General features: G+C 44.3%; 1 protein-coding gene across 1 annotated transcript in view; it reads right to left on the minus strand.

Annotated features, from left to right (window-relative positions):
* Positions 1–16,313, minus strand: part of LOC113409450 (protein Hook homolog 3) — a 107,691-nt gene that overhangs the window by 8,641 nt on the left and 82,737 nt on the right. Inside the window, exons 17-20 of the mRNA XM_026663372.1 lie at positions 12,485–12,572; positions 8,342–8,347; positions 7,574–7,608; positions 1,639–1,721 (exon numbers count right to left, since the gene is read on the minus strand). Of these exons, the coding sequence (XP_026519157.1) occupies positions 1,639–1,721; positions 7,574–7,608; positions 8,342–8,347; positions 12,485–12,572 (212 nt within the window). The remainder of the gene's footprint in view (positions 1–1,638; positions 1,722–7,573; positions 7,609–8,341; positions 8,348–12,484; positions 12,573–16,313) is intronic.

Genomic DNA, 16,313 nt, shown 5'->3' on the forward strand with positions numbered 1-16,313 from the left:
CCCAACAATCCTAGATATTTTCAGTTGTTTCCACTCATGCCTGTTAAAAGAACCCAAAGAATTTAATTACAGCCACAGTTTTTACTGTGACGCTTCAGAGTAGGATAACTCTCAAAGTACAAAAACTTGAGAAGGTTCCATAAATGGCATTTAGGCCTATCCAAATAAAAGCTTAGGCTAAGATTTTCAAAAGCTGCTAGTGATTCTGGGTGCTCAACTTGAGACATCTTTATGAAAAAAATTCCAAGTACCTGCCCTCTAAAAATCAGGCCCCTTTAAGGTGTCAGATACTTTAATATTGAGGTTCAGCGAGTGGGGACGTTGCTGAATCCCCATATTCTTCATTTCCAGACTTTTAATCATTTTTTAAGGTGTGGAATTTTTATAAACTGTAATATTATTTTGCGGGCTGAAAAACATTTTCTACTTTAACTCTTTTTGAACTAAGTTTTTCTCTTGTATGAATATACTAAATCTGTAATATTGAACAACTCCCAGATTGGCTTTTACTCTAGAAAAATCAGAGAAAACTGTTGCTGAAATGGCAGCTTGACTTTTCTCGGCGTGTGTGCATGATGGAGAAGGAGGGAAGGGGAACCAGTTTAAAAATGTCACTTCCTCCTTCAACTCCTTACTGTCATCTGCCACTCACTCCCACTGCCCATTTTTCCTCCCATTCCCACAGATGCATAAGTGTGCCCTTTCCCTACCAATGTATCCCCCCTCAAACCCAGTGGGCATAAGGATTATGTAGGCTGACAGTTTACAAAGGTCTGACTAGTCAATTCCACATCTTTGAATTATCAGAGTCCCCCAGCTATATGCTTTATATTATAGAAGATAAAAAAATAAGGAACATGTCCCACTCAAACTAATACAGAACAATACAGTGTGTAGATCTTACAGGACTCTTTCATGAATAAAGCCTGTCTGGTACCTTCAGATAGATGCTGGCGTTGTTGTTTGAAAGATGATGGGCACTTCTTTTTTTCCAACCTACTCAATGTAATGGCGGTACACATTTGCCTTTTTTTAAAAAGCAATATACCATTTAGAGTCCTTTACAATTGGGCCTTGGTGTGTGGCTGTGAAATCCCAAACTGGCCAACTTGTCCAAAGCCACATTCTCATTGACCAACTAGTGTCCAAAGATTTACTCTAATGATTTTTCTGATCCTCCAACTGTCATCACCATTTCAGTCTACAATCCGAACACATGTTGAGGCAACATGTAGTACATAGCAGCATATTGCAGGAGAGCTAATAAGCATGGAGGGATTTTTAACGTAACAGATACCAGGGACATGATCCTATTGCAGATAACAGCAACAGATAACTGAGGTTAAGATGACCAATCAAGAACTGTATTAACTTGACATTCCTCTGGCCTCTGCTTCCTTTCTATAAACATTAGCCGTATCTTTTGGGTCAGTAAATCTTGATGTTCTCCTCTGCAAGAATTAATATCGGCTTACCATTGTCAGACTTCCCTATAATTGTGTATCAATAAAACACTTAAGATTTTACAATGCATTTTTTTAAAACGTTTTACAGTTTTCTCTGTTAATTATTAAAGACCCTTTGTACATACAAGCTTTTTTATGTAAAGACTGTGTGTTCTAATGGAAGAAAACTCACAACTGTTGTTATATCTTGGTTCCAAATCTTCAATAATAGCTCGTTTCCTCTGTATTTCATTGTTAGCCTCATGCAGCTTCTCCCTGTTACAAATTGTGAAAAGATACATTATTGTTCCAACACTCTTCTCCATCTCAAATGAAAATTAAGCAATAAAAAAATTCCATGTTCTACAATTCTGGGAAATTATAACAAAGCTGACTTTTGGCTGTGAGGCAGTAGGGCATGTTGAGTGATATCAATGAACAAAGAATGGAACTGTTTAAAAAACAGAAGAAAAAACATTACTGTATATGCACAGTTGTAACATCAGAAAGCTCCATTCTCAGTCCAAAATTCTACAATTATTTTATAATTTACAATAAGCTGTACAAAGCCTGCTTGTAATACATAATTTTGACAGCTATGATATTATTAAAGACTGGCTAACCCCCCACAACACCCCAAAGAGAGGCTATACACTTCTTGTAACCCAGTAGGTCATCATATGAGGAGGTTACTTACCTGTAACTGGAGGTTCTTCAAGAAGTGTGGTCCCTATTTGTATTCCATACCTGGGTGGCATGTGCACCATGCACCTGAGTCCGGACGTATTTCTAGCAGTGTCCACTGACCCGTATGTGTTTGCAGCCGAGGGTATAATAGGTTGTGCGGGTCGACGCCTTTCCAGTATCCCCTTACCTCTGTGCAGGCCGGTCTGCAGCAGAGGGGATGGTGGGCGGGCATTGGAATACAAATAGGGACCACTTCCTCCTCTTCTTCTTCGAGTGATGGTCCCTACACATATTCCATATGTGGGTGAGTAGGAAGCAGTGATCAGTGTGGAGGTGGGTGAGAGGATGCGATGGGAAGTGCAGTCTGCAGTATGGCTTGGCCCACAGCAGTGTTCATAGCCACTGCTTGTGCAATGGTGTAGTGGGACGTGAACGAGTGGAAAGAGCACCAGGTTGCTGCACAACAGATGTCTTGCCACAAGATGTCCGTGCGGCAGGCCAATGTGGCTGCTTGTGCTCGTGTACAGTGGCTGTGACTACATCTGGTGGTGGCATGTTGGATCATACTTAGGATTCGTGGATGCACCTGAAGACCCATTTGGAGATTCATTGGGAGGAGAGGGCTTGGCCGTTGGATCGGTCGGCAATGGCCACAAATAGTTTTGGCGATGAGTGAAAGGAGCGAGTCCTGTGGAGGTAGACCGGCACTTACATGGCAGACGTCGAGGGAGTGCAGGACCCTGTCCGAGTGGGAGGCATGTGGTTTGGGGCAGAAAACAGGTAGGTGGATGCACTGATTTAGGTGGAACTCTGAAACTACTTTTGGAAGGAATTTAGGGTGTAGCCACAAGGAAACTTTATCCTAGTGGAATACGGTGTGTGTGTGGGGGTGTGTGTCTGAAATCACGGTCACCAGTTCACTGACCCGTCTAGCTGAGGTAATGGCTACTAAGAATGTCGCCTTCATGGAGAGGTGGGAGAGGGAGCATGTTGCCAGAGGCTTGAAGGGTGCTTTGTGAGGGCAGAGAGAATGAGATTAAGGTCCCACGGTGGTGGCGGTCTTCAGTACTGGCAGGAAGGTTTTGAGTAGACACTTCATGAAATGGACAGCAGTAAGGTGTGAAACATGGAAGCGCCATCCACAGGGGGCAGGGGGAGGAGAGGAGGAGGAGAAAGACATGAAGCGCTGCCAGGTGGACCTATAAACAGCTGAGGGCAAGACCTGATGTTTTGAGATCGAGAAGGTGGCTGAGGATGATAGGTATAGATATCGCACTGTTGGGTGGTGATGACAGTGAGCCCATACGGTGAAGTGTTGTCATTTAGCTTGGAAGCAGGCCCAAGTGGATGCCCTCCCTACTTTGGTTAAGAATGTGTCGCACTGGTGTGCTCTGTCTACAGTTGAGCCGCATCCAAAAACCAGGCCGAGAGGCAAAGAGGGCCCGGATTGGGGTGCTGGCACTGATCCTGTATGAGGAGATCCAGGAGTGTTTGGAGGCAGAGTGGTGTGTGGGTGGAGAGTCTGAGGAGATCCGTGAACCAAAAATGACGGGGCCAGAATGAGGCTATGAGTATTATGGTAGCTCGGTGCTGGTGGATCTTGCGTAACACTTGTGGGAGGAGGGGAATGGGGGGAAAGACGTAGTGGAGGTCGCTTGTCCAGGGGAGGAGAAGAGCATTGCCCTGCGAGTCGTCTCCCATGGCCCCTCTGGAACAATAAAGGGGCAGCTTTAAGTTCTCACGAGTAGCAAACAGGTCCCATCACCAGATGTCCCATTTGTGGAAGAAGTATCGGAGTGTGGCATTATGTAACTCCCATTTGTGGTTGAGAGAGAATCCTGTGTGAAGGAATAGGGGTTCTGACTCGGGCCACGCGGCGGTAAGAGGGAACTGAAGAGACATCGGCCTGCACACCTTATTATATCCTTGCCTGGAACACAAGGGGACGCACTACGTACGTGTGGGTCAACGGATACTGCTAGAAACACTTCTGGATTCAGGCACATAGTGTGCATGCACATATACGTATGGAATACATATAGGGACCACCACTCGAAGAAGAACTTTAGGTAACAACTGCAGTTCAGAAAAGTGTAAAATTAAGACAAGTGCATAAATGGTAAAACAAAATGATCACATTTATTAAGATGTTATCTTTTATTCTGTTTGTCGTGTTGTAACCCTGTTGGTCCCAGGATATGGGAGAGACAAGGTAGGGGAGGGTAATATCTTTTATTGGACCAAGTTGTGTTTGTGGTAGGTACAAGCTTTTGAGCTACACAGAGCTCTTCTTCTGCTCTGGAGAAGGAAGCAGAGTATTTGAGTTAAATAGAAGTTGAGACAGACTGTTAAAGCAGATGGGGTAATGACTTTTGGAGGTGGTCACTTGAAATGAAGTAGGCAACTGGGAGTTAGATTGGTTATGCATGAAGGGTAGTAGGCAGTGTGCTATGTTACAGTTTGTTGTAGAGAGTCATAAAATCACTGTCCCTGTTAAGTTAATGGTTTTTGGTGTTCAGCAGAGTTCTGATTTTAAGTTCCCAGGCTCACCTTTTGAAGGTGTTGTGCAGGTTTCCTTTGAGGACAAGTATTGAAAGATCAGATATGGAGTGATCACTTTGTGAAAAGTGTACGTCCACAGATATTAGGTTTTTTTAACATTTTCCTGTGAGAGTCCACTGAAGAGCGTAGTCAACATCTGGTTTCACCCACATACTTATTAGGTATTCGATGCACTGGATAAGGTACACCATCTGTTCTGATAAGCATGCACAGGATCCATGAATCTTGAAAGCTATGTTATGGGGGGTATGATATCTCCCCTGCTGTGTGTCTGCAGGTTTTGCATCTGTTTTTCTGGCAGGGTCTGGTGCCGCTGTTAGTTGGTGCGTTCTGGTCTGTGGGGAGCTGCTTCTGATGATGAACTTCACAAGGCTGGGGGTAGTTTGAAGGCCAGAAGAAGGGGTTCAGGAAACATTTCTTTCAGGATGTAGTCCCTATCAAATATGGGTTGTAACTGTTTGAAGATACCCCGTATGGGTTCCAGTATGGTGGTAGGTGACAACTAGGGATGTGCAGTCAGTGTGTTTTTTTCTGTACTAAAGCAGGTTCTCTTGGGATATTTGGGAGGCTCATTCCATTATGTGATCTACTTCTCTGGTGGAGTGTATTTGTTTAGTGAAAGCAGATTATAGTGTGTTTAGTTGTGTAACCCAGACTCTTTCTTCTGAGCAAAGTCAGTGGTATATGAGTGCCTGGCTGCAGATAACAGATTTTTTGTTATGTCTGGGTGGTTGCTGGATCTGTGGAGGTAAGTGTGGTGATCAATGAATTTCTTGTATATGGTCATTTGTAGGATTCCATTGTTTGAACTAATTGTGGTGTCCAGAAAGTCAAGAGAGTGTTCTAGAGATAGTTTGATGGTTAGGTGGTGGTGGTTGAAGTTGTGGTGGAAATCTATGAGGGAGTTTAGGACTTCTGTCTAGATGATGGAAATGTCATCTATGTATCGCAGTTATATCATTGGTTTCATGGTGCATTTTTCCAGATATTTTTCCTCGAAGTGGCCAATGAAGAGGGTGGCGTATTGGGAAGCCAATTCTAGTACCCATGGCTGTTCCCATGGTTTGGCCGAAGTGTTCATTGTTAAATTAAATTAAATTAAATTAATGGAGATATCCCATCTCCTAGAGCTGGAAGGGACCTTGAAAGGTCATCGAGTCCAGCCCCCTGCCTTCACTAGCAGGACCAAGTACTGATTTTGCCCCAGATCCCTAAGTGGCCCCCTCAAGGATTGAACTCACAACCCTGGGTTTAGCAGGCCAATGCTCAAACCACTGAGCTATCCCTCCCCCCCCATGGAATTGTTGTGGGTGAAGATGACATGGATGTGTTTTGGGTGGATTTCCAAGCATTGTCCATTATCTTGTTGGTATTTGAGGTAGGCAGCAATGCTGTCATGGTGAGGGATGTTGGTGTATAGGGAGGTGACATCCATGGTATTCAGGGGGAGGTTGTTAACGTGGAGTTTCTGCAGGCTAGAGTTCCCTGTAAGCTGCGCGGCCCTGGAGCAGCCTATTAAGCGCCGTGCTGGTGCTCAGGGCTGCAGCAGGGAGAGATGCCTCTCCCCAGCCCTGGACCTGCCACGGCTGGGAGAGAGGCATCCCTCTCCTGGCACCAACCCAGCCTGGACCTGCCGCAGCTGGGGAAGAGGTACCCCTCCCTTTTCCCCTCCCCCAGCCTAGCCCCAGACCTGCTGCGGCCGGGGGAAAGGCGCCTATCCTGTGGCCCCAGTGCCAGAGCTGCTGCAGTGTGGAAAGGCGCCTCTCCCCCCCAGCCCAGGTGCTGCTGTGGCGAGAGAGAGCTGTGGGGAGTTCTGTCCCTCCGCCATAGCCCCGGGACAGCCTGCACACCAAATCCCTCATCCCGGGCCCTGCCCTAGAGCCCACACTCCCCTGCCCTGAACCCCTCATCCTACTTCATTTAAAGTGACCGCTCCCAAATGCATTACCCCTTCTGCTTAACAATCTGTCCCAGCTTGTATTGAGCCCAGACACTCTTCTTCCTTCCCCACACATAAAGAAGAGAACTGTGCTTGAAAGCTTGTACCTTCCACCAACACAAGCTGGTACAATAAAAGCTATTACCTCACCTACCTTATCTTTTATTATATAATGCAGTGGCTCTCAACCTTTCCAGAGTACTGTACCCCTTGCAGGAGTCTGATTTGTCTTGTGTACCCGCAAGTTTCACCTCACTTAAAAACTACTACAAAATCAGACATAAAAATACAAAAGTGTCACAGCACACTGTTACTGAAAAATTGCTGACTTTCTCATTTTTACCATATAATTATAAAATAAATCAATTGGAATATAAATATTGGACTTACATTTCAGTGTATAGTATATAGAGCAGTATAAACAAGTCATCATCTGTATGAAATCTTAGTTTGTAATGACATCGCCAGTGCTTTTTATGTTTCCTGTTGTAAAACTAGGCAAGTATCTAGATGAGTTGAAGTACCACCTGGAAGACCTCTGCATTCCCCCAGGGGTACATATGCCCCTGGTTGAGAACCACTGCTATAATGTATACTTCAGAGTGGACAAGTAAATATTGTTTATATTAAAGTGCTTTCTTCAGGGCAACATGAACTATTCCTCTTGATTTAAGCTTTACAAAATTTTAAATCAAATTTTTCTAATACCACAAAATCATTATTCTTCCTTAATTATTTTTCTCTATAAGATGTAAATAATACTTGAATAATGGCTTCCTTAGGTATATTTAGCTGTCTACACTTCTGTTGCTTATATATCTTCCAAATCATTAATGAGTGACTACCTTCCCGCCACTGGCTAAGCATTCTCCAGTGTACAGAAAGTCAGTATTTTTATTTCATTATTACAAAAAAAATACTGGAAAGTTTTATTACTTACAGATGTTCTTCAAGCTTCTTTTTCAGAAGAACTGACTAAAATAGAAAGTTAAGTGTGTTAATTATTTTAAAACATTGTGGAACTTGAGATTATATCAGTTACGGTGAAATACATAATTTTACATTTATACCAAAGCTGCCATATTTTCATTGCATTCTGTTTATACCAAACATTGACAGCAGTTCTCTATGGTACTGTAGTAATTATCCTTCCCTTGACAGTTATATGATCATACTGAAGTTAGGATGCTTTACAAACATTTCTCTGAAATTGGATCAATACTGAATAGATCAATTTATTAGAAAAACAATTCTATTTCATTTGTTTTCTTTTCTCCATGCTCTGGTATGCTTGCAGGTTAATCCAAACTTCTTTATCTGAAACTAAAAGACAGTGCGGCAAGCTTTCCTGAAGAGTTGCACTACTAAAGCATTAAAGAAACATCAGATTAAGTCTAAAACCCTGGCCCCAACTGTGGAAATTTCACCACTGATTTCAGTAGGGCCAGGAATTCAGCCTCAATGGTTTTTCTCCCTGTTCTTTGTTCTCATGTCTTTATTGTTTGACTACAAATGCACAAATATCTCACACCCGTGGTGTCCTAAGCTATACCTCGTGGTTAAGTCACAGCTGGATAAACTTTTTTTTTTTAAAGCTTCAAAATAAGTTTTCATTTGTGACAAAATGTCACTTTACATATTTAAGCATCTCATTTTTTATCAATGCCTAAAACATGATAGTGTTAAGGAAACAGAAAGCCATACTCACAATAGCCTTGAGCAGAAACCCATGCCAAGAGACAGAGAGAACATATTAGTATGAAGCAAAAACAGCAGCCAAGAGAAGAAACTATTTAACTCATGAACAGAAAAAGTTAAAACTATTCATTGGGGGAAAGGGGAGGGGGGGAAATATATGCACATTTTCCCTTCCTCTCTGTACTTAGTCGTTTCATTATCCTGTCTCATTTTCTGGGGACTTTTAGAAAGCTAGCACAAATTATCCATACTGCATTCAACTGTGTGGGTATGTCTACACTGCAGTCTGACACCCGGGGCTGGCCCGTTCCAGCTGCAGCCTGTGTCTGGAAGTCTACACTGCAATGAAACAGCCCCACAGTCCGGGCGCTGCGAGCCCGAGTCAGCTGTCACAGGCCTGCTGTGGGTTTTTATTTGCAGTCTAGACGTACCCGATGAATGCTTTTCTGCCTCCACACTAAAAACAAACAATATAAAAGTAGTAAAGAAGCAAATACGTGAACCAGCATACTCAAACTAGAATTTCATAGGAGAGTAGTTGCTGTTTTTAAGAGTCATTTTGAAGGTGTGCCCATGATGTGACAAAACAGTCAAACAAGACATAGTCTGTTGGATGGGCCTGTGGGCCATGATGTAGAAAAATATTTATTTTGGGGAGGGTGACTTTGAGCAGAGCATCTCACGTCAAATTAATCTGCATTTCTATTTTCCATTCACACTGATTATCATTCTATACAAGCCAAACAATGTCAGCTCTTTGGGGAAGAGACCACCTTTTTGTTCTGCTTGTACAGCGCCTGGCACAATGGGGTCCTAGTCCTTGACTGCGGCCACTAGGCACTACTGCAATTCAAATAATAATAACCAGCAAAGGTACAATGATGAAGTCGCTGCTCTACCTCCAAATTCCCCTCAACAGGGGATTAACTACACAGCCAAATATGGACCATTTAAGTGCAGTCCAAGAAAAACTCTCAGCTGGGCTAAGCATTTTAAAATACTGTTTTTACACTCACTCTCTTCCTTGTCTCTGAGGATAGGCTCTGATTATTTCAGAGTAGGACTTTCTTGATATGCTTCCTATTCTGGCAAAAGGTTGTGTGGGCCAGCTGTTCAAGTGGTACAAATTGGTGAAAATCCAACTTCAATGGCGTTACAACAATTTACACCAACTAAGGATCCAACCCTGTGTGGTTTTTGGTTCCTTCATCCTTGGAATTTTTCCTTTTACTTTCGCAGTCTCTGTACCAACTGTAATGGAAGACAGGCAAATGGCTCCTTTAAACAACTGTTACAAACTGTTGTATATATCACCTGGGAAAGGAGATATGGTATAGTCACAAGGTATTTTATCCCTGGACACTTAGGATTCAATTATTCCCATTGATTTCAAAGAGGAAGGATCAAGCCATTAGTAGTGTCTAGTCTCCTTCAGGTCTTGGGAGTAGAAGACTAAACCAAGATTCAAATCTGGGTGTCCCACTTAGTGCTCTGATCAGTTATGTAGAGACCACAAGTGGCCGTTTGACTGAGTTGATTTTGCCTGCATGCACTTGCTTTTATTTTTATTACTTGCGCAACAACAAAGATGTGAATTGTGCTTTAGAAACACAATTAAGATAGGTTTCTACTGTAAAGGACATGTAATCTCATTTGGATAGATACAATATAAACAATAACAAGAAGAGGTGCAAAGGTGAGAACTGAGTTGTACTTTATCAGTGATGGAAGATTAGGCAAAAGGATGCATTATGCATCCTATGCTTGAGTTCTGTATTGCACTGTAGTGAAGCTGATATTTATATGGCACATTTTACCCATTCTAGATTGCTGCATATACCTACAGCACTATATAAAGTTTTCAGGGACAGTAACGAATATATTTGAGTTAAATAACTACGTAAAGAAGTGATGTGCTACAAAAATGTATAGCAAACCCTTTTAAAGGGCATTGCCAAGTTGAAAAACACATTTCTGTCTCAAAATGTTGTACCTATTGTTGTTACAAGTAACCCTTACGATTACTATACTGAATAGGAGGAAAAATTCATTTTCTCCATTTAAAAATAATTGACATTGACATCATCCTCTTAATTTTTTGAAAGTTTCACAATTGTTTGCCATTAGCCCTGCTCAAAACCTTCATCCACAATAACAGAAATCTCCCTACAGCAGCTAGCAAACTCCCACCAGCTGTTTTGCCTTTTTCTCCCATGTGGGAAACAGTTTATTCATTTATGATAAATACTCAAAGGTAATTAGAAGTCAGTTTTATCCTACTGTCATTACACAAAAAGCATTTGTAATCTGAAACACCTGTACACAATTATCATAAAAAAAACTCTGGCAAAAATATTCAGGAGGTGGATTTAAAAAAAACAAAACATTTAATAACTAATTTATCTCTATCTCAAAAAATATTAGGGAAAGAAAACTGCTTTGCCAGTGATTTCTTACCTGTATAAAGAAACAACGGAAAAAAATTCCCAGGTAATTCTGTTTTGCCCTGCACCCTCAAAATGAACTATTTCTGTCTCCATGTGGATCACATGTTAGGAGTGCATGTACTGGGTTTGCACAAGTGCCTGACTTCAGAAATAAACAATATTTTTACTGCTTTATGGGACAGGCAATGGAACTACTTAAACTTACAACAAACAATAATAACAACTAAAAAACATCACACATTTCCGCATGGTTTACAATACTGATCTTCCAATTTTCCAGGTCCACCAAGAAAAATTTTGGCTTTGATCCACGTAACCGAGGGCACAGAGTAGGTCTTCGAACCACATAATGGCACAGACCTACCTTCAAAATAAATTATCTACACTACTTATTTTAAAAAAAATTATTCTATATATGAAACCTATAACTAATGATAGGTAAGTATGGTTTATTTTGGTGTAGTTTACACTGGTAAAAATTAGATTAAGCTAAATTAACATAAGAAATTCAAAGCAAAATAAGCAGCGACATAAAAATTTGCACTGGTTTCACAAAGGGCTTGTCTCCACTTACAGTGGACCGACGCTGCGGCGATCGATCCACCGGGGGTCAATTTAGCAGGTCTAGTGAAGACCTGCTAAATTGACCACCAATCACTCTCCCGTTGACTCCGGTACTCCACTGGAACGAGAAGCATAAGATAAGTCGATGGGAGAGTTTCTCCCGTCGACCCAGAGCCGTGTAGACGCTGCAATAAGTCGTCTTAAGGTACATATCTGGAGTTGCATAACTTAGGTCTACTTAGCCCCGTGGTGTAGACCTGCCCTAAGTCTGCTTTAAAACAATAACAGTGAAGAAGAAAGCAACAGCTTGAAGACTTGCGACTATGGGTTAGAAAGCAATATACATTTGGATATGCAAGAGAGCATACACACAACCCCAAAGGTTACTGCTTTCTAGACAGCTCTGGAGCTTGTGGCTTTTAAAGCATGTGCTCTCAAAAGTGGAGATCTCCAAAAAGAATTCTCAATGGAGAATTTTAAGCTATGGCTCCACAGCAACTGTACCTTTTCCCCACACTGCATTAAAAAGGCAGTCAGGTTTATCAAGGCATGCACGGAGGGACAATACTGCATTAGTAAGAGGGTTGATCATTTGAATTTCTTGGCTCTGGCATGTGTAAAATCTCAACCCTAATTTGCACTATGCAGGTACATTTATAACAGCAATTCCTGGGTTTTCTTTGGTAAGGAAGGACTTTGCTTCAGGAAAATAACACAAAACAAACAAAAACCACGGTATATTTTACTAAATGGTACTGAGAGTGGTGAATTTACATAGTGTGGCCTTGATTTTCTAAATCTCACTAATCTACAGAGTACAAACAGAACCGTAAACAATGTTGAATTTACCAAAGGAACAGGGACACTAAAGATGACAAGACAGGGAATGCACTTCACTTTTCTACACATGATAATTTGTTTATATTTATTTGTTTTAGACAAGAGTCTCACTTTACAAGAAGTAGGCATAGTTTAATTTTAGGCCACGTTGCTGAAATCTGAACTTGGGAGAATGAAAAGCTGTCAGAAATCCGCATCTGGACTATTTCTTTGTGATATAATATGTAGCTGGTATCACATAAAGGGTAAGTTAGGATAACTGTGGGAACTTGAATATAGGTATGATGTACACTTCTACTTACATCTTCAGCTTTTGAACCTTGCTCCTGCAAAGATTTCTGCAATTCTTCAACCTGTGACTGCACCTCCAGAAGTCTCTGATTTACCAGCCTAGAAAACAAGATAGAAATTTTACTTTTCAAAGGGAGTGAATAATTATGTCTATGATTTTTGTCTCTCTTTTAGAGCTTATTTTTCAGAGAGTTTATTTAATTTTAAATATACTGACACTTCAATTCATTCCAAAGTCTGAGACCCACATTTTGTGCCCACCAGTATTGGCCCACTTACATAAGAGATGCAAAGCCACATTAATTTATTCAAAGTCTACAACAGCCTTTAGAGAGATTTTGGCCGTACTCGTCTGCTGTTCCCTACAGCAGTGGTTCTCAACCTTTCCAGACTACTGTACCCCTTTAAGGGAGTCTAATTTGTCCTGCGTACCCCAAGTTTCACCTCACTTAAAAGCTACTTGTTTACAAAAATCAGACAAACATACGAAAGTGTCACAGCACACGATTACTGAAAAATTGCTGACTTTTACATTTTTACCATATAATTATAAAATACATCAATTGGTGTGTGATACTTGAGCCTCTTTTTCTCTTGTGAACCTTATTTGAAGCCCGAGTCCCACTGCCTGGGGCTGAAGCATTTAACTTAGCTTCATGGGGCCCCCAGTTATGTGGGGTTCCAGGCAACTGTCTTGCTTGCCACCCCCTAACGCCGGAGGTGACCATCCTAAACCCATCCGGCAACCCCCAGCTTGAGAAACTCTGATCTAGATGAGTTGAGTACTCCCTGGAAGACCTCTGCGTAACCCCAGGGGTACGTGTATCCCTGGTTGAGAACCACTGTCCTAGAGTATCTCTGTCCATGAACACTTCAGGTATGGATATGCCTCAGATAAGTTTCTTTCCAGTTAGACATCATGGGAAGCTGTAACACTCATTATTAGTGGGTCAAAGATGCCAGCTTTTTCTCTTATGAACCCACACAGTGATGACTTGCCTCCTCTTTCCTATTTCCCACAAAAGAATAAATTTAAAAAATATGTCATTTTAAGCTTATGTCTTTTTCTTTCTTTTAAAAAAAAAGGAGAAAATGACCTAGAAGATTAAAATAGTTCTACCATTTAACAATTATGCAGTATATTTGGTAACTTCAGGTTAACTCATGATTATGAGTAATAGTTTAAAAAAAAAAACAGAGTAACTAAAACAGTTATTTTTTCTGTAAAATACTGCGAAGCCTTGTGGATGAGCCATGACTGCATAACTTATATGCCAAAAAATGTCTTATCTTTTGGACAAAAAGGACAGTTACCTGTTCCGTAACTGGCGTTCTTCGAGATGTGTTGCTCCTGTCTATTCCACAGTAGGTGTGCATGCTCGCCATGTGCACCGGTGCCGGAAGTTTTTCCCTTAGCAGCATCCGTAGTGGGGGAGCACCGCTGCGACCCCTGGAGTGGTGCCTGTATATCGCGCTATATGGGGAGCTACGGGCTCCCCCCACACTCGGTTCCTTCTTGCTGGATAACTCCGACAGAGGGGAAGGAGTGCGGGGTGTGGAATAGACAGGAGCAACACATCTCGAAGAACGCCAGTTACGGAACAGGTAACTGTCCTTTCTTCTTTGAGTGATTGCTCCTGTGTATTCCACAGTAGGTGATTCCAAGCAATATCTGTTGGAGGTGGGTAGGAGTTCATGATGGTTCGAGACGAAGTACCGCCCGGCCGAACCCGGCGTCATCCCTAGACTGGGAGACGATCGCGTAACGCGAAGTAAATGTGTGAACTGAGGCCCACGTGGCCGCCCTACAAATGTCCTGGATGGGGACATGGGTGACGTAGGCAGCTGATGAGGCCTGAGCCCTCGTACAGCGTGCCCTTACAATCGGTGGCGGGGGAATCCCTGCCAAATCATAACACGTGCGTATGCACGAGGTGATCCAGCGGGAAAGCCACTGGGTGGAGATGGGTTGCCCCTTTGCTCGCTCGGCCGAGGCAATAAAGAGTTGAGCGGATTTCCGGAACGGCTTAGTCCGATCCAGATAAAAAGCCAACGCCCTACGCACATCGAGCGTGTGGAGGCGGCGTTCCTCGCTAGAGGAGTGGGGCTTGGGACAGAGCACGGGGAGGAAGATGCTCTGCTCCACATGAATGGCGGAGACCACCTTTGGGAGGAATGTCAGGTGTGGGCGGAGCTGGACTTTATCCCTATGGAAAACTGTATAGGGAGGTTCTGAGGTTAAGGCCCTGAGCTCCGAGACACATCAGGCCGACGAGATGTCCACTAGGAAGGCCACCTTCCACGAGAGGTGTGACCAGGAACACGTGGCCAGGGGCTCAAAGGGGGGTCCCGTGAGCCGGGACAAGACCAGGTTGAGGTCCCATTGCAGCACGGGGGGCCTAGCGTACGGGAACGAACGGTCAAGGCCCTTCAGGAAACGGGAGATCATCGAATGGGAGAAGACCAAGTGGCCTTGCACCAGCGGGTGAAAGGCCGATATGGCCGCCAGGTGCACCCTGACCGAGGCAGGTGCCAGTCCCTGGGCCCTGAGGGATAAGAGGTAGTCCAGGATAAACTGGAAGGGGCGGAAGGGGACACTCCCCACTCACTCGCCCACCTGGCGAACTTGGACTGACGCGTGGACAACTTCCTGCTTTCCAGGAGGACTCGCCTTACCTGCTCCAAACACCGCTTCTCCTCCTCATTCAGCCACGGAGCAGCCACGCTGTCAGGTGAAGTGCGGTCAGATTGGGATGGAGGAGGCGCCCCCGTCCTGGGAGAGGAGGTCCGGGCAGAGCGGCAGCGCCCTCAGGGAGGCCGCTAAGAGGCGTAGGAGGGGCCCGTACCAGTGCTGGTGGGCCCACGCCAGGGCTATGAGAATGACTCTCGCCCTATTCGCTTTCACCTTCTGAAGGACCTTGGCGATGAGGGTAATGGGGGAAAGGCATAGAGGAGCTGGCCTGACCAGCTCAGGAGGAACACGTCGGAGATCGCGCCTTCCCCCACCCCTCCCCTGGAGCAGAACCGAGGGCAACGCCGGTTCTGACGATTTGCAAACAGGTCGATCTGGGGAGCTCCCCACTCTTGGAAGAGCCGGTGAGCGACCTCCGAGTGGAGCGACCACTCGTACTGGGGGGAGAAGACCCTGCTGAGGCAGTCTGCCTGCGTATTGCAGATGCCCGGGAGGTGAGCCGCCCTCAGGGAGATATCGTGGGCTATGCAGAACTCCCATAGGTTTAGGGCTTCTTGGCAGAGGGCTAGGGAGCGAGTCCCGCCTTGCCTGTTGATACAGTACATGGCGGCGGTGTTGTCCGTGAGGACTCTGACCACCTTGCTGCGGAGGTGCGCGAGAAACGCCATGCACACCAACCAAACAGCCCTGAGCTCCTTGACGTTTACGTGAAGGGGCAAGTCCAGGGCCGACCACATTCCCTGGGTTTGCACGTCCCCCGTGTGGGCTCCCCAGCCCAGGTCCGAAGCGTCGGACATCAGGTCTATGGACGGGTTGGCCTCCCTGAAGGGAATCCCTTGCAACATATTGCTCGGGCAGGACCACCATAGGAGGGAAGCGAGTATCGGGGACAGGACTGTGAGAACCTTGTCCAGACCGTCCGGAGCTTGGGAGAACTGGGAGGCCAGCCATAATTGGAGGGGCCTCATACGGAGCCTGGCATGGTGGACCACGTAAGTGCATGCCGCCATGTGTCCCAGAATCTGAAGACAGGCCCTCGCCGTGGTCACCGGGAAGGCCGTGACCGAGGCGATGAGACCTCTTAGGGTCTTGAACCTGTCCAGGGGGAGAGAGGCTGTGGCCCTGGAGGAGTCCAGCAGGGCCCCAAT

Source organism: Terrapene carolina, unplaced genomic scaffold, assembly GCF_002925995.2.
Source record: "Terrapene carolina triunguis isolate 2854851 unplaced genomic scaffold, T_m_triunguis-2.0 Scaffold33392, whole genome shotgun sequence".
Classification (NCBI taxonomy): Eukaryota; Metazoa; Chordata; order Testudines; family Emydidae; genus Terrapene; species Terrapene triunguis.